We start from the raw sequence: 23,832 nt of genomic DNA, 5'->3' as shown, positions 1-23,832 counted from the left end.
TGGACAGGATTTCACAGTGGAGGCATGGCATGGAGGAGAACACGTTCAACGGGCAAGTCAGTCACTTCATCCCAGTAAAACAGTGAATCCTTTTTAATCACTCGAGACAAAACTGAAGGGAGAGAGACCTACAAACAAGCAGCAACTGAAGTTGGCTGCAGTAAAGCATCAGAACAGCCATTAAAACAGCATCCAAACTGTCGAAGTACTGACTTTTTAACATTTAAATAGTTACATAAAACTATCTGTAAAGTTATAATTCAAAAATATCCAAGGGAGAATATAATAATTTGGGTAAAATCATCCCTTTTCTGAAGCATCTTATGCCGAAGCACCGTCGGCCATTAAAACGGCTCACTGTTATTTAAAAACGGAGTAATGGATTCATTTAAACATGGCACTGCTACCTGTGAAGCACGTGGTTGCGTGAGAGGTGGCACAGTGTGAGGGGAGCAGTGAGGTAAAAAATAGTTATATAAAAAATTAAAAGGTGCTTGGAGTTCTCTCAGAGGATGTATCACTGATGAATTTTAAAACACCTCTTGCAGTAGAGGGCTTAATTAATAGCCATGTGCATGAGGGGCTCTTGGTCCCGCTGGTGTATCCCCTAATAAATTTTCTCATATTTCATCATTTATTAGAATATAGAACTCTATTGCCTGTTTCTTACAGTCACGCAGCATGCAAGAAGAGTAAAAGTGACAAAACTAGAGTCTCATGCTTATTAAAAGGTTGGTGTTTATTCAGATGTTATATTTATTAGCAAAGAGCATGTTTGAAAAGCTGAATTTGTTTATTTTTTATATTTCCCCGTATATTTTTGAAATGAAGAAAATGATGAATGAGCTTCATCAGGCTTTTGTTACAAAGACATTTGCTAGTTAGATCAGTTCATTGTTGGGTTTGGTCTTTTCAAAGGATTTGCTAGCAATAAGAAAAATCTACAAATCTAAAAGGCTACTGTGAAAGCTCATCTTCCTTATTTTTCTGCCTTTTTCTTTGCTTCTTTTTAATACTAATTCAAATCACCATCAAAATGCAACTTTCATCCTTTTTTTCTTCCAGTAAATTTATCCTGGTAGCTTTTGCAAAAGCTCGCTGAAAAGCAAACAAAGCGACAAACAGTGCTGCAAAAATACCTCTGCGGAGCGAGGCAGAAAATTCACCATAGTTATCCTTTAAATGAGAAGCAGCAAAGTAGAAGAGCAGAGCCCAGAGACTTGACCCAAACCCCCAACAGAGACAGAACAGAAGCAGGAACAGAGAGCTCTCACAGTCACACTGTCACTTCGGAGGAGAGTCCTTGCTTCACTGTCACTGCTGTAGACTTGTCTGCCTCTCTCAGCCCTGCTCCTCCACACCACTGTGGTCCACGAGGGATGAAGTTGGTGGTGGTGAGTGACAGAGGTCTGCAGCTTGTCCTGATTCCAGCGGGACGTGATGGAACTGCATGTTTTTGGTTTTTTTCCACTGCTCTGGGACTTGTTCGAGCTTAAATATATACAACACAACTAAAATCACACGCTACTATTAACATAACAAGAATAAACAGATTCATAAGCTGGTTTTCCTTCAAGTTTGTGTACTATTCTTATTATTATGCAGTATAGTCATCACTTCCCCATTATGCCCAAGACAACAAAAGGCGGCAAAAGTCTTAATATACCAAAGAGTTTGATAAATAAGTCATAGAAAGACAGTAATTACAAACAGCTGCAGCCATTTAGTTCCACACAGACATCAAGGGAGAGATGGAAGGAGTACTGGGTAATTTTGCCTGAGTAAAAATGGACCAAAATAAAAGCAAAGAATTTAAAACATAGGCCTATGTTGAGTAAAGGCTACTATATTTAATGTATCTTTGTATATTTTAGCCTTCCAAGGTGAGCCACATTGGATATTCATGCCCCAATCCTCAACAGTATACTATATTTCTTGTCTAAATTGACTAGTGATAAATTACAAATATACAATACTTCTTGATTACTTAAATTCATCAGGAATGAGAACAAAGTAAATCCTGCTTTTAGGAATTTTAAGTGACACAGATCAATTAAACAAACGCTTATATAGAATAATGAATAATAAAAATAATTGCCAAAAATACCGAGGTAAAACTCAGGGGAAAAAAAAATTAGTTATCGCTAGAAATTTGCGAAAGTCTATTAAGGCTGTAAAAAACGACTAACATTTAAACCTGCAACATTAAATCAGATGAACTTCTTTAAAAGATCACCTCTAAGGAATTTCTTTATTGTCTCTACAGCTTTAATCCTCTTTTGGCTCATTTGTTTGACTTTATATATACTATCCTTGTTGTCCTGATAAATCTTTAAGAATAACATTCATACTGAATGCAAAAATCACGTGCTATAGAATCAAACTACCAATACATTTTTGCAGGGGCCAGTAAAAGCTACAAAATAAATTAATAACTAAATAAATAAAAATAATATCTGATATCTTTCAGTTGACCAGAAACATTTTGGTATATACAGTATATGGTAGCTGTCTTTGATGTTTTCACAAGATTTTATGCTACAAAAAAATAAAAAAAATAAGTACACTCCATGATTCAATGGTTTGTAGAACCAACCACCTTTAGCAGGAATAACGTATGTAAGGGTTTTGTGTATGATTTTATCAGTCTCACACATCATTGCGATGGAATTTTGACCCACTCTTATTTAGTTGCATCACTTCATTAAGGTTTGTGGGCCCATTTGTGGATGCACAGCTCCACCACAGCATTTCAACTTTGCAACACTGTAAATGATTTTTTCCTCAGCCACGCTGTTGTAGATTTGCTTTAACTGTTGAAGAGATTATGTCATATTTGGCTCTAGAATATTTGGTACAGAGTGAAAGTTCATGGTTGACTGCAAGGTGCTCATATACTGTGGCTGCAAAACAAGCCCAAACCATCACCTCTCCAACACCGTGCTTAATAACTGGTATGAAACGTTTGTCCTTACATGATGTGTTTCCACCAGTTGTGGCACTGGATGGCAGACATTTCCACTTTGGTCTCATCTGTACTCCCATACGGAAAAGAAATAGTAAAAACTTATATGTGATTACTCATGAAAGTGGCCACTTTCATGAGTAAATCATATAAGGCTTACATGATTTACTCATGAAAGTGGCCACTTTCGCATTACTTTCATACATTGTTTTAGTAAGTATCCAGAACATACAAGTTTCATTATATAATTTTTCAAGGGATCTTATATCTGTTTTCTCACTTATATGCTTTTCATACAAGTTTCACACAAGACAGATACAAACTTTATAAGATTTATATATATATCTTTTCCATATGGGCTTGTTCAGATGCAACTTTTTAAACCTAAGCTGCAGTGCCACCACGCTCAATTTAAAGAAAGCTTTCTCCTAGCGACGCTTCCAACCACGTCAAACTTATTCAGTCTTTTTCTAATTGTACTGTCAAATATTTCTGCAATCTGACAGATGTAGCTCTTAGCTTTTTTGCAGTTACTTTGAGCATTACACGGTCTGATCTGACCTTGGGTTGAATGTGCTGAGATGTCAACTCTTGGGAAGACTGGGGCATTGTGTTACTACACACCTGAATGCTCCAGACCTGCAAACTGTCAAATCGACTGCTTTAACAGAGGTGGTCACACTTATCCTATACTTGCTCCTATCCAGTATTACTGTATGTATATACAGCCATATGAAATACAAATCAAGTTCACACTGCTACGTATTGAACTGAGGAAACATCAAGAACAAAAAAAACTTTATTTGGCTAGCAGACAGGAGCTGCAGTCAGATATTCTGTAGGCCTATGTTGATTCCACGTGACACCAATTTGTAGCAGACAGACATGATAAATTGTTTGAATAACATTATTGATTATTGCAGTTTTAAGAAACAGGAGAAGTTGATGTCTTCCTCATGGCTGGCTTTTTTTTTTCTCCACAGCTTCAGCTGGATCAGCAGCCACATGAATTATGCAGGAGACTTCTTCTTCTTCTTCTTTTTTTAATAATACATTTTTTCTGTATGAAATGTGATGTGAGGTAGAGGTGCTGCCTCAGTAACTATTCTAATCAACAAAAACAACCTCCCCAGAATGACAGAGAGGCCAGGCTAACTGAAAGGATAATGCAGGCTGTGACTGAATAAGTTTGGGGTGAAAACGCAGACAGTGCAGTAGAGGAGAAAGTGTTGGCGCTTGCTTCCGCAAGTGTGTGTGGGTTCATGTGATCACATATGAGCCTTCTTCTCTTTGAAGACTTAACATAATCCGGGTTGCCAGATTAGAGCAGGTGTCAGAGGGCTGTGAGCCACCGGTTGCCAGACTGGGTTTCGGCTAAGTGAAGTCTGTGGGATCCTGGACACTGATAGACAGAGCAGATAACTGTAACAGTGGCAGAGAGGACAAGAAGGGGATTTGGAAAGCTACTGTTGACCTCTGCTGATGAGGTCAAGCTGTTCATTAAAGAAATCGTGGCATGTGCCTTTATCAGTCTTTTCCAGTCCTGTCCTCTGATCCCCTTTATCCGCCTATCCTTCTGTCTCACCGGCTTTCATGTTGTAAGGAGGCCACACACACACACACAATACCGGCTATCACACACAAAGACCTTGGCTTCTTCCACTGTTCTCTGCCCTGTCGAACATTGTTAGAGTACATATTCACACACGCATATTCAAAAGCACTTTACCCACCCACACACCTCAGTAAAACAACCTTGCTTAGAGCCCTAATCAAAGCATCAGTGTAATTCAAACCACTCCTCTCTTACCCTAACATCCCTCACAGTCACCTCACTGCAGTGCACCGCTCTGCTGAAGAGGCTACAAAGGGCACAAAAGGAAGGATGGATTAAAGAAAATATGAAGAAAATGATTAAAAAACATTGCAGCAGTGTAGTGCAAAACTCTTCAACTAGGCTACATCTGTGTAATCATGACACCTTCATTCTCATAGAAGCTCCCACTCTTCAAATCTAGCATAAGCAGAAAGCAAACATAGATGTAAATTTAGTAAGCTTTTAGGCCAGCCAGGTGTTAAACAGTCATCATACAGCAAGTCCTCTACAACCTTACATCTATGAGAGGCGTATGACTGAAAGCTCCCATCTTTTCCAGGCAGCTGAAGTACGTTTGGAGCTTTTTTGAAACTGAAAGAGAGTGAAAGTTCCTCCTACACAGGGCAGCGGGACTGCAGATATGATAGCTTGTGATGGAGTCAAAAAACACTCCAACTGCTGTTGTGACTGCTATTAGACAAATTCAGGTAAAAAAAGTCTTCTTGTACTACAATTCAAAAACTCTTGCACCTAGTTTGTGCGTGCCATCTTAAACAAAGTACCCTCCTACAAACATAGATCACATAGAACTACCAAAATCCAAAATATGCTTTAAATGTCAGCTGTTAAACTTGGACTTTGCGGACTTTTGCATTTAAATGAAACCAACAATTTTTTTATCTAACATAAAAAAAAGAAAATATAAAATAATATCTGTGAAGTTCATGGTTGCAGTCCTCTGGCAACCGGGATGAAGAGTTCAAGTACAAGTTGCAGTTTCTAAAAGTTCCAATAATTTTTCCCAGTCAAAATGAATTTGAAGCACAGCGGAAACACGTCCATGTCTTTGATCTGAATTAAAGCTTTCTGATGAAACTATGAGTGTAAGAGATTGAGAAATGCATTAGAAAATATCAGGTCAAAGGTCAGGTTTAGATAATAAAAACGTCCTGGGTCCACACATTCCATCCAGAGGCTTTAAAGGCATTTAAAGCATGTGCTTCTAAAGCTGGGTAGAAGCTAAGGACAATAATGTTAAGGAAACTAAAAACACCACCTGCATGTTAAATCCGCTCACATTGACTTCTGAGTCAGTGCTGAGTGAATTAAGCAATTATGGTGTGTGTTTTGTTTTGTCTTTGCACTTTGTTAAATCTTCATAAACTATTGGGTCACATACTATTGGGTCCTGAGGGGTTACTTAATCTCAAACATAAAGACCCTGCACACCACCGCTATACCCACACGTGTCATTTATTTTTCAAAAATAAATAAATCACTTGGATATCCGGAGACCAATAACGCCAGGTATCTAATTCATTGTCAGCCCCATTAAAAGGAATTGCAGGAAATCTTTGATGAAAATCATTAACTTGGAGTATTTTGATTGAGCTCGCGTCCAAAGACATCAAACACTTTATATGGAACAGACATTTTTGTCCACTGAACCCAAATCCTTCCTAATGTCAAATGCCTTCTTGGTGGGACACTAGTCAGTTGCAGTAATGTGAGAGGTATATTGTAGTATACATTTACACTACATATGCTCAGGGTGTTATGGCTCACACCCTCCGCACACCAGATCTCTGCTGATCTAGAAAGCTAAGTATAGGTGTGGCTCATGTTATATTACTTGAATGGAAAAGTGCCCATTAATACCAGTCCCTGTAGGCTTGGGGTGCTTTGGCTCAGGAGTGTCTGAGTTGTGAACCACAGCCCACCAAGCCGGTTGGTTGTCTACAAATGGAAATGTTGGTGGTTCGATCCTCGGGTTTTCTAGTTTATGTAATGAAGGATCATTGGCCAAGATATTGCATCCACTTTGTGCCTGTCATAGTAGGGAAGTGCTTAAGGCATTGAATACAGCACTTGTGAATGAGACTTTTAGTTAGAAGTACTTTGTTTATTTAGCTAGAGTAGAAAGGTGTTATATAAAAAGTATCAGTCTACTTAAGAGAAACAGTCAAATGCATCTTTACATATTAAAAACTGTGTAATTGTGTGAAAGATAATCAGTTTATCAGGCAATTGGTGACAAATGCATAAAAAAACAAGGTGCAAAAGATGAGATTTGCAGCCTTAGAAACATTGTACTTCTCTTTATACCTGTATTTTTGCATTTGTTATTTCTGTGATTTTTCACACAGATAACCCACTGGAACAGTATCAATGTCTCTCTGCAGAGATATTCTGACGATGTGTGTTGTTCGGCATATTTTAAATGATATCTCATCTTCCTCCCTCTATGACAGTCCGCCTTTTACTTCAATTCAGTCTGACTGTGAACACTTTTGATTTCCAATCTGATCGGACAGCGTGTCTTAATAATTCAATCTGGGAGCCTATATCACTGCTACCAGCAAATGTGACTGAGAAAATCTTCACCATCTTTAAAACTAAAATACAAAAATACATTTTTTAAACAGTTATTTTGCTGTCAAGGTGTCAGAATCTTAATAATGCACTCTTGCTTAGCTTGCTTCATTTCCACCTCCTATTTTGGACAAAACAGGTCATCAATGTTGTAGATGTTTTAAATCCAAATTCAAATTTTGGTATTTGTCTTTAGAACTCTGTGGGTGTTGTAAATTATCCAGACTCTGTGTGTTACCAAAGATTATTTCTTAGAAAAATAATAGCTGTCTTGATCTGTTCTTTATTTGATTTAATTAATTTGTATCAATGGAGATCAATCCATTGTTTTACTACCAGGAGCTATTATATTGTTGTCATTTGCATGTGAATGGAACCACAGGTTCGTATTGTTGGATTACTATAAATATTATCAAAAGACGCAAAACTCCTTTTTAAAAATGGTTTCCATAAATGTTTGCGAAATCAACATCAATATTAAATATATTGCAAACAGAAGATTAATTTGTGATGTTGAATATTTCACTTTTTGTGAGCAATTCTACTTATTTTTTTTGATCAGTATCTTCATAGTGAAACTGAAAATTATTTAGCTTCCAAATCTAGCTTCTGAAATAGAGTCTTGAAAGTGTTGTTGCTTTTCTTTTCTGTCTTGCAGAGTTACACACCTGTGCATCTGCCCACATAGTATACTTGAATGTGCATCTTTAACGTTAGGGCAGACTAATGATTTACCTTTTTTCCTTCTTCCTTTGCATGTGTGTCTGTCTGTGTTTCTTTTTCCTCAAATATATTTGGTGCTTTGATTGAATTATTAGGTTACCTAATGTAATGTGATAAATTGGCAAAACTGATTAGAAATTTAGTTTGTTCAAAAACTCCTCATTATCAATTTAATACATAATTGAAACTAAAAATTGCTTAATTATTTAAATCACTATAAAGGCAAAACCTTCTACACAAATTCACATTTTGTTCTTAAAATAAGTGCGCACAAACGATATATAACCCTATAATTCGTTGATATGTCCTTCCCTTCCCTGGGTTTTAGTGGTATTCTGTGTCCAAAGGTAATTGCTGAAGCAAATGTAGTGAAAGGCTGTGCCAATGCCCTGTGGAAATACTGAGCACATACATTACTGTAAGGAATTTTGAAGCTTACAGTTATACTTAAATGGATCATTACAGTCATACTTAAATGAATCATTACAGTCATACTTAAATGGATCAGAGCCGTCCCTAACAGTATTAGCTGCACTTGTACTTTTCCTGTCATGACAAGCCAAATTGTCTGCTGTTAAAGACGCCTGGTTACCTTTCGACATACTTCACTAACGATAACAAGTGAAATATTCCTCCTCCTTAACTATTTGTAGGCTGAATCCTGTAGCCTGAAGCCTGAGATGACATTTTGTAAATGTTCAGATCACTTAGGGCTCTGCGCATCAACATATAAAAATATCAAAGATGTGAAAATGTTTTTGCACCTAAATGTTTCAAATCATTAAACAAATTTGAATATTAGACAAACAGAATTGGTCCTAGCACAGAACCCTGTGGAACTCCATAATTAACCTTAGTGTGTAAAGAGGACTCTCTATTTACATGAACAAATTGTAGTCTATTAAATATATATGACGGATAAATAGGGCACAAACCATGACTTTGGTCAGCGCACTTATCAAAACTCCCCACTTGCCACCGTGGACATTGTTGCTGCAAAACTTTACACGAACGTCTTTTGGGGCTTCTACACTGCACTGATATCTGCACAATGAAACCAAATAATCTAACCAATAGGAAGAATGAATTATGTGATTACCATATCTACCTTTGAAGCACAGACAACACCACCCAACTAAAGTGATATTTCCACTTAATGCACAGACAAGAGTGGATGTCAGTTGAAACTAACCATGCAGTGAAATATTCACTCTGAGTAAAACCAGGATAAGTATATCCATCTTACCTTCCAGTGATGAGGAGGAAGAGAGTGAGGATGACAAGAAGAGTAAAACCACCAACCGCTGCTGTGACGATCACTAACACCTGGCCTTGATCAGAAGCCATGTTGGAGGCTGAAGGTAAAAGAAATAGTAGGAAAGAAAATGAGATGAGAAGGAAAATATGTAGCTGGGCAGAGACATTATGTGGGGAAGAGTAAAATAACATCATCATGTTAGAAACATGGAAAGCGGAGTAAGAGCACTTAAAAAAGATAAAAATAAACATGGACAAATCAGAGGGAAGTGAGAGGATTTCAGCAAAACAATCATTCAACATCATCTTCATTATGTCTTATCATCAGTGTAGTATGCATAGACCATGTAAGCTCTCTTGATAGGTAGATATTAGGAGACATGTTTGATCTGCTCTTCATAATGCAAGAAAACCCTCAGTTAACTTTCACACGGGAATGATTCATTTGCCTGCTGCTGTTTAATTAATATTATTCATTCATGAAATTGTGATTTAGTCCATGAACATTTGGTTAAATTGGACCCATTTGATATTCATGATTTTCCCTTTTCTGTGTCTTGTCACAAGGCTAACGAATCCCAGATAATTGAAAGATGATTGCTATTACCAAACTTATTTCTATAATATTTCATGCTTAATGAATATGAATTTGAGATCTGGGTGCGTGGTCGCTAGCCCAAAGAGCGAGCCTCATGTGGGTTAATACATTAAGTGCGTGTGTGTGAATAGAGCCAAGAGCACATATGTGAACGGAGGTTGTCGAGAATATGTGTGTTTTGGTTGATAAAAATAATTACAGTCTATTTAGGGGATGGTAGAGTGAAAGTGGTCACATGACACAAGGCAATTTTCCTAGTCCTAAGCTTCACATCACTAACTAAACAGATGTGTTGGACTGATGCTGCTGTAATGAGGTGTGCACAGGGAGAGAGGGGTGGCAGAGGAGGGGATGAAAAATGCAAGGTGAGGAAAGGGATGACAGAAGTGACAGACAGATACACAGACGGATGGAAAACCTATTGCGGTGACAGTAACTGACAGGCAGACAGACAGACTGACACAGAAGGAGAAAGCGACAGGGGCCAAAACTGCTTTTTTTTTTTCTTTCAGATAAAAGGCCAGGCAGTACAAAGGCTTGGCCAAGCACTCTCTGATCCACAGATAAAGCAAAGCTCTGCAGCTTTGGAAGGGAGAGGGCCACTATGAAGCCAAATCACCCCTCAACAATACCTGACCCAACATAAAAGGGCATCTGGACCTTTGTATTTTATGAGTAGACTTGCAATAAAGCACCTACTCACACATACACACTGGGAGAAAACATTGATTCAGAGTACACCAAACATCAAGGCTGTTTTGTCAGACTCCCCTGTTGATTGTATTCAGTTTTTCGATCGCCGTTGCAAGTGACATTCTGACCTTTTAGGCATTCAGGGGTTGTGGTTTCAACCTATATGAAATTCACACTGCAGAGATGCCAAATGTTCACATTGTAGTTAAATCCATGTCTACTCCATCGTGTGTTTTCTATCCAGGTGTAGTGGCCCTGTGTTTGGGATCACTGTCATTTTGAAAAATGAAGCCACTGCCAATCAGATGGTTTCCAGATGGTATTCCACGGTGGATCAAAATTTGATTCACTTTATTTTTCTGTGCTTATTATTTCATCAATTTGAACAATTTAACAAAATCACGACAGAGCCTTCTCTGTGTTTTATAGATGGCTGTAGACATTCACTGTTATCTCTCTGATGACCTCCTCTGTGCATAATGATGATGATTTTCAGTCCCCTTCTTGTGTAAGTTAGCATACCTTAGCTAGTCTCCTCAGTTTCTTTTTCTTAAGACTGGCTTCTTGAGAGCCAGCCTTTTACTGAGACCATTTTTGATGAGGCTTTAGTGATCAATAGATGGATCAAGGAGATGTTGCACAGCATGCTGAGATATGCCAAGTTTTTAGCTAGTAGCTCTTAGGGAAACACCTCTCAAGACTCAAGACTTTTGCACCGCACTGTATATACATAGGAAATAAGAAGGCATTTAAAGATCGAGTATTGTAAAGAGATTTTGCTGCTGTTATTCCACGTTTAAACACAAAAATCAAACTTGACCTGGAACTATAATAACTGTAACTACAGGCTGATTGGAGGGGAAAAGAATATAATATATTTATAAAGCAACAACAAAAAATGCTCATGTTGTTGTACTGAACTGACAAATAAAAACTGTACTTCTGACACCAACATTTCCGATAGATATAACTGTGCCTAATTGGGAACCAGGCGACTTCTAATTAGTAGCTGTGAGATATGAAAGTGGTGGTGTTATGTGTGGAAACTTGAAGGTGGTCTCACATCCAGGTTTATTATTTGCTGTGGCGCCTCTGATGTAGGCTGCCTTAGGTGCTGCTTGAGGCTACATGAACTACACTTGAACCTGAGCTGCTGGTTGCAACTAGCATCTTGAATCGCCGACTTACCGTCTTGAAGATGAGCAAAAACAACACATTATTTAGAGTTGAAAATATATTTTTCAATATTAAACCTGATTTTCTCAGACTGAATGACAAATTATTATTGTCATGAAAAAACCCTATTTTTTGGCCTTACTGCAGTACAACAAATAAGTACTGTAGATTGTCTGAGGTACTTACAGTCTCCTGTAGTTTCGTATTCATATTTAGGAGAGTAGGAGCTGTATCCGGCAGCTGTTCGGGTGCGCACGCTGAAGACGTACCAAGTTGCTGGTTTTAAACCCGAGACAATCACACTGGGGGCTTTGGTGCGTGTCGATGAGTAGCTCAGCAGCTCGTGTTCCTGTGGGGCAGAACAGAGGGATGATCAAAAGTCTCAGCATTGCGGAGAATATTTTGACCAAGTTTTAAAAGATACATTTGTCATTGATATTTTTTCAAGCAGTGACAAATACTACCTTCCAGCCACATTGTAGTGATGGAGAGCTTGTAAGCTCTTTTGATCACTTTTAGGAACAAATATTACAGGCAGTAAATCATTCGTATGACACATTTGTACTGCTGAGATGTTCTACAAAGTTGCCTTTTCTTGTTAAATTAATGTTGTGAGCTTAATAATTCACCGGAAACATGACATATTCCTCTTGAGAAGTGATATATCTGCCCTTTGAATCATATGCTGAGTATTTTAGTACCTTCTCATAATATTTGACCTCGTAATCAATGATCGGGAGTGCTGTCTGTTCAGGTTGCTGCCAGGAGAGTGCAATGCTGTTTGGAGAAGCCCAGTCCTTCTTTAAAGCCCCGACCAGAGACGGACCTGGTTTGCAAACACACAGACAGGTATCATTTTCAGTATGTTTACCCTCTTGGCATTGTTGAGAAACTGCTGCTGAAGACACTACATGCTATTGTACACAAAGTGCACAAAGAGTGTGTAACTATGAAGTGCAATGTGCCAAGACTCAGCAGCAGAAAATAATTTAATTAGTAAGCTTACTCTTTCACATGAATCACCATTCCCCTCCAATAAGTCTGTATTTCTAACAGTCCAATCTAGAATTTTGTTTTCTGTGCGGTCTCTTTGTGTGGTATATTTGAGAGCTATTTAGCCAGAATTACATACGATTTTATAGACTGTATTATCTATAGCCATAAAATCACATTAAAGAATTAAAGAATCAGCTAAACAAACAATAGAATTAAGCAGACCATTGAGGTATTCTTGATGTCTTTACTGTGTTTTTGTTCTCACCTGGATTGTTTATTCATACACCGAACTAATGACTGAAATCATAATGGACTACACCAGAAATAAGTAAGTAATGCACAGAGTAAGTACACAAAAGTTTTGTTTTTCGGGAGCCCATACTTTTAAAAGTACTGATTCACATCAGCAACAGCTGTAGTTTATTCCAGTAAACAAGAATCTCGCTGAAACATCAAAGAACTGTCACATTCCCTAGAAAATCTTGGGGAACTGGGGAAGTAACAGTGAACACATCCGGAGTGAAAAAGTAAACAAGGCAAAAACTGAAAAAGAGCTTAATTTCTTTAATTAATAATTAAGTGTATAAGGCACTTTAGCTGCCTTAAAGGAAGAAATACTACAAAAACCTAGAAGTTAGTCAAAAGAATAATAGGTCAAAAATGTTAAATGATCAAAACACTCTCTGCTCCACTGAGCAGTAAACAATCACAAGCACACAGCTCAGACAGTAAAGAGAGTAACACTCTGATACTCAGGTGCTCCCATCCTGACCTTAACTACTCCTAGGCCTAATTACTGAATGGAGTCAGCTGAACAGGGCAGTACCTAAGGCAAGGACGAGAACAAAACACAGGCTGTATCCCCTTTACGTCACAGCGGCGCTATATAAAACAACCTAATTTATAATTACATATACCCAGTGTTGGGGAGTAACGGAATACATGTACCGCCGTTACGTATTTAAAATACAAAATATGAGTAACTGTACAGGGAGTGCAGAATTATTAGGCAAGTTGTATTTTTGAGGAACAACAACCATGTTCTCAATGAACCCAAAAAACTCATTAATATCAAAGCTGAATGTTTGTGGAAGTAGTTTTTAGTTTGTTTTTAGTTTTAGCTATTTTAGGGGGATATCTGTGTGTGCAGGTGACTATTACTGTGCATAATTATTAGGCAACTTAACAAAAAACAAATATATACCCATTTCAATTATTTATTTTTACCAGTGAAACCAATATAACATCTCCACATTCACAAATATACATTTCTGACATTCAAAAACAAAACAAAAACAAATCAGCGACCAATATAGCCACCTTTCTTTGCAAGGACACTCAAAAGCCTGCCATCCATGGATTCTGTCAGTGTTTTGATCTGTTCACCATCAACATTGCGTGCAGCAGCAACCACAGCCTCCCAGACACTGTTCAGAGAGGTGTACTGTTTTCCCTCCTTGTAAATCTCACATTTGATGATGGACCACAGGTTCTCAATGGGGTTCAGATCAGGTGAACAAGGTGGCCATGTCATTAGTTTTTCTTCTTTTATACCCTTTCTTGCCAGCCGCGCTGTGGAGTACTTGGACGCGTGTGATGGAGCATTGTCCTGCATGAAAATCATGTTTTTCTTGAAGGATGCAGACTTCTTCCTGTACCACTGCTTGAAGAAGGTGTCTTCCAGAAACTGGCAGTAGGACTGGGAGTTGAGCTTGACTCTATCCTCAACCCGAAAAGGCCCCACAAGCTCATCTTTGATGATACCAGCCCAAACCAGTACTCCACCTCCACCTTGCTGGCGTCTGAGTCGGACTGGAGCTCTCTGCCCTTTACCAATCCAGCCACGGGCCCATCCATCTGGCCCATCAAGACTCACTCTCATTTCATCAGTCCATAGAACCTTAGAAAAACCAGTCTTGAGATATTTCTTGGCCCAGTCTTGACGTTTCAGCTTGTGTGTCTTGTTCAGTGGTGGTCGTCTTTCAGCCTTTCTTACCTTGGCCATGTCTCTGAGTATTGCACACCTTGTGCTTTTGGGCACTCCAGTGATGTTGCAGCTCTGAAATATGGCCAAACTGGTGGCAAGTGGCATCTTGGCAGCTGCACGCTTGACTTTTGTCAATTCATGGGCAGTTATTTTGCGCCTTGGTTTTTCCACACGCTTCTTGCAACACTGTTGACTATTTTGAATGAAACGCTTGATTGTTCGATGATCACGCTTCAGGAGCTTTGCAATTTTGAGACTGCTGCATCCCTCTGCAAGATATCTCACTATTTTTGACTTTTCTGAGCCTGTCAAGTCCTTCTTTTGACCCATTTTGCCAAAGGAAAGGAAGTTGCCTAATAATTATGCACACCTGATATAGGGTGTTGATGTCATTAGACCACACCCCTTCTCATTACAGAGATGCACATCACCTAATATGCTTAATTGGTAGTAGGCTTTCGAGCCTATACAGCTTGGAGTAAGACAACATGCATGAAGAGGATGATGTGGACAAAATACTCATTTGCCTAATAATTCTGCACTCCCTGTATTCCGTTACAGTTACCGTTTAAAAAGGTGGTATTTAGAATACAGTTACTTTGTTGAAATAAATGGATTACACGGCTGTACTTTCCTGTTTCATATTGTAGCGGGTCAGGACTGTTTGGGTTTTGTTTGACAGCTATGTTCTGTTGTTCCTGGTGGCAGCGTTACGGTTGCCATGGTTACAGGGTGACTCTCTCTCTCTGCGTGTTTCCTGGGTGAGAGAGCGCCTTTTTGTTGTTGTTGTGCTAAGCTAATAGGCAGAATGCTACAGGCATAGCTCTAAAGAATGTAGCCTGATGGGAAGTGTAGTCCGTGTTGCAGGGAGAATGGACTGCCATACCCATTATGTGTCTGTGAGCGCCAGGAGGGAGAAAAAGGCGAGTGGAAAAGTATGAGTTATCATCGAGCAGAAACGGGAGCTGGAAGTATGTAAATATAATAATAACCACTGCAGGCAAGAAGAGTGCCTGAGGAACCCAGTTGTAAGTAAGCTATTAAGACTGGACTGTACGCTGTGTTCGTGTTTTCCTCCGAAACAATAAGTTCCGTTGGAGCAGCCTTTCAACGCCTCTCTCTGTCTCTCGCAAGCAAAGTTGACCCACACAACAAAGTAAAGCTATTTTTCGGCTATGGGCCCACACGGAACCCGACATATTAGCCAAAGGTCCCTTTACTATGGTTCGGAGCCGCGGACCTTCAGTAATAGTAATAAATCATAGCAATAGTACATTCACGTAGTTGTAAAAAGCATGATAATATATTAAGTAATCCAAAGTATTCAGAATACCTTACTCTCATTGAGTAACGTAACGGAATACGTTACAGAATACATTTTGGGGCATGTATTCTGTAATCTGTAATGGAATACATTTTAAAAGTAACCTTCCCAACACTGCATATACCTAACTAATAGGGTTGACAACTCCCAGCAAAAAAAGAAAAGAAATTTCATGGCATGCATTTTTAATCTCTCTTTGATATTTGGGCATATTGGGACCTGATGAATGTAAACACAAAGAATTACCAGATTTTTTTTCCCCACCTCATTTTTGTTTCTAAGAAAAATGAGAGCCAGATATGAGGATATTCATATAAAATTTCAATACAAAAAAATAGCAGTATAATGTCCTCGTAAGTGGATATCAGGCCCTTATAGAGCAAAATTGAGTATTTTGGTCTAAATAACCCAAAATGCCATGTACACATATGTGGACCAGGTCCTAGGAGGTAAAATCCCTGTAGAACCGGTCACCGGAACCATGTAAGTTAGCATAATTTGTATTTTGGAGGAGGAGTTGAACTTACATTTTATGCCATCAGCTTGTCCTAGGTCACGGTTTCCTTCCACATATAGCTTTGCAAAAATTGCATAAAAAGCACTTGCAGCAACAAAAACATAATAATCCAGAAACAAGCTTTGCAGCTGTTCATAACACTTCCTACATTGACGTCAGCGCGAACTATCGCATGACTGCCATTACTTGCCCAAAACCGGAGGTGACGTCATTTCGCGGAAACTGTAGGTTTTTACTTTTGGGGCTTTATAAACCTATCCTGGTGTTTTTAAAAGTCATGTTTGACTTCATGCTTTTCTGAATAGTTTCTGGGATGCTTAGAACTCAAATTGCACTGCTTTAGAAAGTTTATTTTGATGCAAATGCTGTTTTCTTTGCAAATTTGTATTATAGGATTTATTTTGGTTTTTTCTGCAGTATATAAAAATTGGTGTATCTCAAAAATAAAACTAGACACTCAAGATAAACTTCCTGTTCTTGTAAAATACTTTTGCAACTTTTTTGTATTTAAAGTTTTGAGGGATAAACCTCTTAAATTTCTCTAAGTAGAAATATATGTAAAAAAACAAAAACGATTTTCAATTTTTTTGTAGTTTATTGCACTTTTTTGCAATTTATGTAGTTACTATGGACTTAATGCATACATTACATATTATTAAAATTTGGGCTATATCAGTTGTATTGATGTATAGCAACTTGAAATGCTCCCACAAATGGCATGTAAAAATATAAAGTAAAGTTTACAGTTTTTGGGGTGGCTGTAGCTCAGGTGGCAGAGCAGGTCAGCCACTAATCAGAAGGTCGGTGGTTTGATCCCAGGCTGCCTCCTGGCTGCATGCCAAATATCCTTGGGCAAGATACTAACCCCATATTTGCCTACTGGTGGTGGTCATAGGGCCCGGTGGCGCCAGTGTTCGGCAGCCTCGCCTCTGTCAGTGCGCCCCGGGGCAGCTGTGGCTACAATGTAGCTTGCCATTGCCAGTGTGTGAATGTGTGTGTGAATGGGTGAATGAAAGAATGTAGTGTAAAGTGCTTTGGGGTCCTTAGGGACTGAGTAAAGCGCTATACAAATGCAGGCCATTTACCAGGCCATTTAAAGTAAGCTCTGGCGGACTTGGTTCTATGGTAGGTCTTAAAGGGTTAATTGACAAAACCGATTTTAATTTAATGCATGTATAAAACAAATGCACAGAAATCTATGATTTTTCTCCAGTAATTAAATAGATTCAACATCTTTCTTCAACAGAATTGCAGACTGCACAGATGGTACCTTCCCAAAGGAAAGAATACTATAACTTACTAGGGTATACACTAGACTTAATATTTACTGAATACAATAATGGATTTCTATACATTTTACATCAGATGAAAACTTTGGTTGTAAGATTCAGATAATTATTTATTAAGTCAGAAATTTCAAATGAGAATAAAAAAGAAAAGTATTTCTTTGTGTCCCCCTTTCCCTGTTAATGCCCTACCTGCTCCCCTGGCAAAAGTTTGCTAGACCCAGCTGTCAGCTACGTAAAAAAAAGGATCAGCTGATCAAGCTTAAATGTGCTGTTGCTCCATCAGTTTCCTCTTTCTGGCGCAGAGAGAAAAGCCGATCAGCTGATCACTGATCAGTTTCATGATTGAATAAGCAACTTTCTAGCTGAAGTCGTACGGGACAAATCACGTTCCTTTTTTCACCTCAACTTTAGAGTTTCACCTCCTCGGCTGTAATTGGTCCAGTCCAGAGTCGATCATGACCAACTGGCCAATTCACCACTATTCATTTATAGCTTTAAAAAAAAAAGTAAAGAAATGAAACCCCATCGGCCCATAAAAATGAAGAATCATGAGCAGCCCACCGGGCAAATGCCCAGTATGCCCGATGGCCAGTCCAGCCCTGGTGACAACCCCTACTGGTGTAAAAGATTCTATAACTATCCCTTTATATTGTAGTAAGGCTTAATGTTATTCATGAAAGATGCATGGTTAAGTGATTCCTGGTTCCTGCAGTCCTCTCAGATAACATCAGCTAAATCAAATAAAATGAATTCAGACATTTGAGTTTGTTTTTGGTTTTGCAGCTTTCCTGAATTTTGAAATCACGTTATCTGACAATAATAATATATTACTGTGTGATTAATTATACAAAATGACCATCCGACAAGTCTGTACTGCGGGGCCGCGTTGCAGGGGCACTGAAGCCCAGGCCTCCCTCTCCCCACCTCCTCCAGCTTAACAGGCCAGTGCAGCTCCAGACCACCACCCTGTTCTGCCAGTCCAGAGGAATGCCCCTCTGATCTCCGTGCAACATTGTAGAGGCGTATCAATCAGGACAGCCCTACAACATCCAGAGCCTTCAGGAACCTCACCCACCCCAGGGGCTCTGCCACCAAGGACTGCCTCAGTGACCTCCCCCACATTTGTCTGTACTCAATTTTTTAAAATAAGTCAAATAAGTGAAATGTTATTCTAACATCTGTGTGTGTGCGCAATGTGCCCATAAAATCATAAAGCTGTCCAAATGTGACCGTGCTTGTTTGAAGAAAAACAAACCTCACAATCTTGAAGCTTTTAAATAGTCATTTTTAAAAGTAATCATCTTTTTTTATATATATACAATCTGTGGAGAGACTGCTAAGCTAAGAGGAGTCTTTGGGGATCTTAGCAACTACTACTCTATATATTACTACAGGCACTTCACTGGCTGACAGTGACCACACCTGCCCATCTTGTCGCTTGTACTGTAATTGCCACACTCACACATTCAGTGGTTACTTTTCAAAACACGTCCTAGTTCTTTCAAGTTGTTAAAAAAAAACAAATCCACATAGCTGTTTCTCCTTCCCACAAGTTTTAATTGGAAATAAGTGAATAAGCTACATCTTCCTTTCTCAGACTGAATTACATTAACTTTGGTCTATGAATTTCTGCTGTGTAAATAATTGTGCTGAGCTCCCAAGAGAGGTCAGCAGATGTAACTGCCCTGAGATTCATTATTATACATTATCATCTAATGTTACAGAGCTGACTCATTATATGATTATAAAATGTAGGCCTGCTTTTCTAATGTGGGTTCAAAGTGAAATGATGCCACCAATATGTTTTTTTGTTTTTAAATCAATTATTCTACAAAACTATGCCTGGGGAAGGTGTTTGCAGTTCTCACATTGACAGAAGCGCGGTATTAGCGGATGGAAGCACTGGGTTAAGGGAACAGACGAGAGATCCTGAAGGCGGATGTTGGGGTTAGGGGTTGGCTGTTAGATAAGATGAAAGTTTTGGGCTGTAGGGGTTTGAGCTTGTTAGCCAGGAGCTGGGAAACCATACTGTCATTGTTTTATTAGAAGAAAATGAAAGCGAACACCTCTGTTGTTGTCACCACTACTCTTTGCCCACCAATTCTACCTTTTATGATCTTTAAATTTCCTTCTTTATTCAACATGGGAAGGAACTGGTTACTAGTATATTAGAGAGCAGGAACCCACAGATGAGAATTTTCTAAAGTTATTTGAAAGGGAATAGGAAACAGATTGCTTTAGTGTTTTCAAACATGAAAGAAGTACTTTTATATTTACAAAGTCGTGTAATCCTACAGAAAAAAATAGAATAAGTAAAAGTCTGTTTTATATGTATTGTACTCCATCTTATGCTGCAATGCAAAATTATTAGTATTAAGGATCAATGAATAAAAGAAACAGTGTGGTATGAGAGAAATGCAACATTGTGACTTTCTTGAGTTATTATCGCCATATTGTGATGTGTGTTTATGTAGGTGTGTGCATATGTGTAACTTAAACAATGACTAATTTAGTGTAACTCTTTAGGTGCAGCTCACAGTCCTACCTCGACTGTTTTTGGATCTTATCCAAAGCTGTCTGACAGCACATGCCCTCTATTATTGCTTCTCTTTATTGCGGTTCAGATGGTATTGTATGGTAAATCATGAGGTTACATTTCTGCCTTCATAATTTTAATCAATTTTGACAAGCCACTGACTGAAATGCAACCTCAAACCATGACCGCGTTTTACAGATGGCTTTGGACACTCACTGCTTTCACTCTGCTGACCTCCTGTACATGAATTTGAACCAGAAATTTCAAATCTTGATTCGTAAGTACCCAAGTCCCAGTTTCTTTGAGGAATAACATGCTGAGTTATGCCTATTTTTCAGCCAAGTCAAGAGTCACCAATCTGTGTTTTTTCCAGATTTTTTATAGAGGCATATGAAGAATTAGGAATAAGTTATTTGTTTTTGTCAATGCTAGCAACAAAGTCCATCTCACCATCTGTCCATTCATCCGTCCATCACTTGCAGCGACCTGTTCAGGGTACACCTTGCCTTTCGCCCTGTAGCAGCTGGGATAAGCTCCATGTTCTTTCCTAAATTGTTATGTGTAGACGCAACACTTGTCGGGTCTTTTGTTAGTTATATGCCTTTTTCTATGGTTGACTCATCAAGTATTTTAAAAAACAACAAGACCATTCTTCTGAAAATGCTCAGATACAAGGACTGCACTAAAAATGAGTAAAGATGGTAGGCAATGTCTAAAGAAAAACTGAAAGAGTTTCAGAAAGCCTGGAGAACTATTGCTCAATGCTGCTTTACAAAAAAAATACCTGAATCCTTAATTAGAAAACAAAGAAATAAGAGGTGGTTCTAGACTTTTTGCACATCACCATATGAGTGCTTATAGAAGGACTTCTCATAAAGTGTTATGGCTCTTGTTGGAAATGATATCTAACTCATTACAGGTGGCATTGTGATTGTACTGCATATTGAAATACAAGCAATTCTTGCATTTGTTTGTAAATGGTAAATAAAATGCAAACAGCCTCACAAAACAAAAAAAGTAGCTGATGTTGACTTGACATGATGCCATACGAATGATTAAAACACAAAATAGCTAAACACTCCTATCAATAATTTTAACAGAATCAAAACTGATGAAATAAGGGGTGATGTATACTGAACAACATTTAATGCCGTGCAACAGCCACTTTTACATTAAATGCTTTTTAATGCTTGGCTTCTTCTTAATAACCGGAGATTTAATAGGCATGTAAAATTTGGTAGGTAGTTTGAAATGGTAGTCAAACCAGAACAACCTAATGTCATGCATGACTGAAAACAGCCAATAATATTAGCATAATCAAGAAAGCTCAAAGGGCAGGGGTGTATATGCATAAATATGTGTGTAAGTACGTCTATGCACATTTTGTCTTAAAAAGAAAGCATGAAGGAGCCGGAGTAGAAAATAAACCCTTGCTTTTCAATAAGCTGAAGCTGCTGACATCTTATTAGGTGTTATCATTATATTACCTCTCATATGACCATTTTACTCAGAGCGTGCTCATATCCTTTTCCGTGTCTGTCCTTGGTGGCAGAGAAAATTCATCTCAGGAGGACTTTATCTGATCTAACTCTGTGTAATGAACCACTCTGTTGAGGCTGTGATGTTGCAGGGTTTCTTCTGCTTCTCATGCCAGCCGGGTACAACAGTAGTGGCAGGCCAATGTGGTTTGCAGCCACAGCTATGTTGTAGACGCATTAAACTCAGACACGAGATTGTGGGAATCTGACGTTAACATTTTGGCCGCTGATAGGGAACAATAAACACAGGGTAAATACAATCCCCTCTGACTCATGGAAGCTCATGAACATGAAGTGCTCAGAAGAGCTGAACAATATGTTTAGCACAGAAGCAAGGGCATTGTCCATCTGGCTTAAAATAATTGCCAGTATAAATATGACATGTCTGCTTGCATCAGATTTTCCCTTTCGCTATGCTTGGATTTGTACAACAAGGGCCCTGAGCATTATTTCATCTATCTATCTATCTATCTATCTATCTATCTATCTATCTATCTATAGACAAACAAATATATATTCACACACAGATTTTTGGTAGTACTTTCTATTACAGCTTGGTAATAAAGGAGTAATAGTAAGGTAATAAGCCAAAAACAAGAATGTAATAATGTGGTCATTTTTAAGTTATTACCAGCAATTACCAAAGTAACAACCACTCAATATGCAAGTAAATCATGGAAGCAACAGTGGTTACAGTTGAGTAATATTATGCTGAAATTTATGTAATTGGAAAATACAGGAAATACAGCTCCGTAATAAAATGGTAATAGTAGGGTAACAAGAAAGAAACAGAACATAATAATATGGTAATTATTACCCCTCAATTACCTGTGGTAGTTTCTGTCTAATGAGCAGGAAACAGAGCTGCAAAATGCAAAACTGCCTGTTTCTATTTAATAATAGATTAATTACCTATTTAATCAAACTGAAAAAGTGTGTGATTAGTGAATAAAGAAAAGACACACACAGACGCACATGCACACACACAACCTGTCAGCTACCCTGAAGTGGAAAAAATGGCTAAGAGAATGAAAAGTTAAAGCTATGATGTGCTTTATCAGGAAAACAAAACTATGTTTTGTGGCAAGCTACTATTAGAATTTGGCAAAAAATGTTCTTGCAATCTGGAAAGTGAATAATACAAATAGCACCCATGTTCATTAAATACTAGAAAGCCACAGTGAGTGAAAAAGACAGGGACAGAGAGAGACCCCTTGTCACGGTCCGTGGAGATAGACCGTGTGGGAATGTGTGTGTTGGACCCAGACGCGAACACAAGCGAAGATGCAGGAGTGGATTAAACAAAAGCGAGCCTTTTATTATGGCTGATAACAGAACAAACCAGAGCGAGGGCAGTATAAGGGTAATAGTTCAAACAGAAAACCTAAACTGGACATAAACTAAGAAAAAGCTATGGCTGGAGATACGGAACACAGGGGGTGGTAACACAGACGACGCGACACAGACTGCATGAAACACAGAGACTAAATACACATGAGGGATGATCAGGGTAAGTGGATGCACACGGGGAACACAGGTGCCACTGATAATCATAACAAGACACGGCAGGAGTGAACGCAACACTGATGGGAGATGGGCAAAGTAAAACAGGAAGTACACAGAGGTTCAAACAGGAGGAGAGAGAGCACGGGGAGAACGCAGACATAACGGGCTGGGGAAAACATAGAATAAAACACAAAGAGAGACGAGGGCTCATAAATACACAGAGGGGCACACAGGGGGTAAGAGTCACGAAGGGAAAACACTTAGGGAACAACACAACAGGGCAACTCAGGAAACATGGTTGTGGAAACATATTGTTTAAACAAGTTCCACAACTTACAGATCTTTCAGAAAAAAAGTTGAATAAAAAAAGAGGAATTTCATGATAAAGTTTTGTGAGTTTTTGAGGTAGTTGTTGAGTTCTGATGAAATGCCATTATGTAGTCCTTTTATTAACCACAAAATTAGCAGATCAAAAGGGGAGCCTTAGGAAGGTAACTGACTGCCCTGAAAACATCAATCTAGTACTATGTTAACCTTT

General features: G+C 38.6%; 1 protein-coding gene across 1 annotated transcript in view; it reads right to left on the bottom strand.

The window, feature by feature from the left end:
- The window catches only part of LOC113008222 (ephrin type-A receptor 6-like), a 182,410-nt gene that overhangs the window by 21,041 nt on the left and 137,537 nt on the right, over positions 1 to 23,832 (bottom strand). The window contains exons 6-8 of the mRNA XM_080290340.1: positions 12,303 to 12,427; positions 11,788 to 11,950; positions 9,124 to 9,232 (exon numbers count right to left, since the gene is read on the bottom strand). Of these exons, the coding sequence (XP_080146466.1) occupies positions 9,124 to 9,232; positions 11,788 to 11,950; positions 12,303 to 12,427 (397 nt within the window). The remainder of the gene's footprint in view (positions 1 to 9,123; positions 9,233 to 11,787; positions 11,951 to 12,302; positions 12,428 to 23,832) is intronic.

Source organism: Astatotilapia calliptera, chromosome 16, assembly GCF_964374335.1.
Source record: "Astatotilapia calliptera chromosome 16, fAstCal68.1, whole genome shotgun sequence".
NCBI classification, from domain to species: domain Eukaryota; kingdom Metazoa; phylum Chordata; class Actinopteri; order Cichliformes; family Cichlidae; genus Astatotilapia; species Astatotilapia calliptera.
The sequence above is the reverse complement of the archived record's forward strand: the minus strand, read 5'-3'. Positions and strand labels throughout refer to the sequence as shown.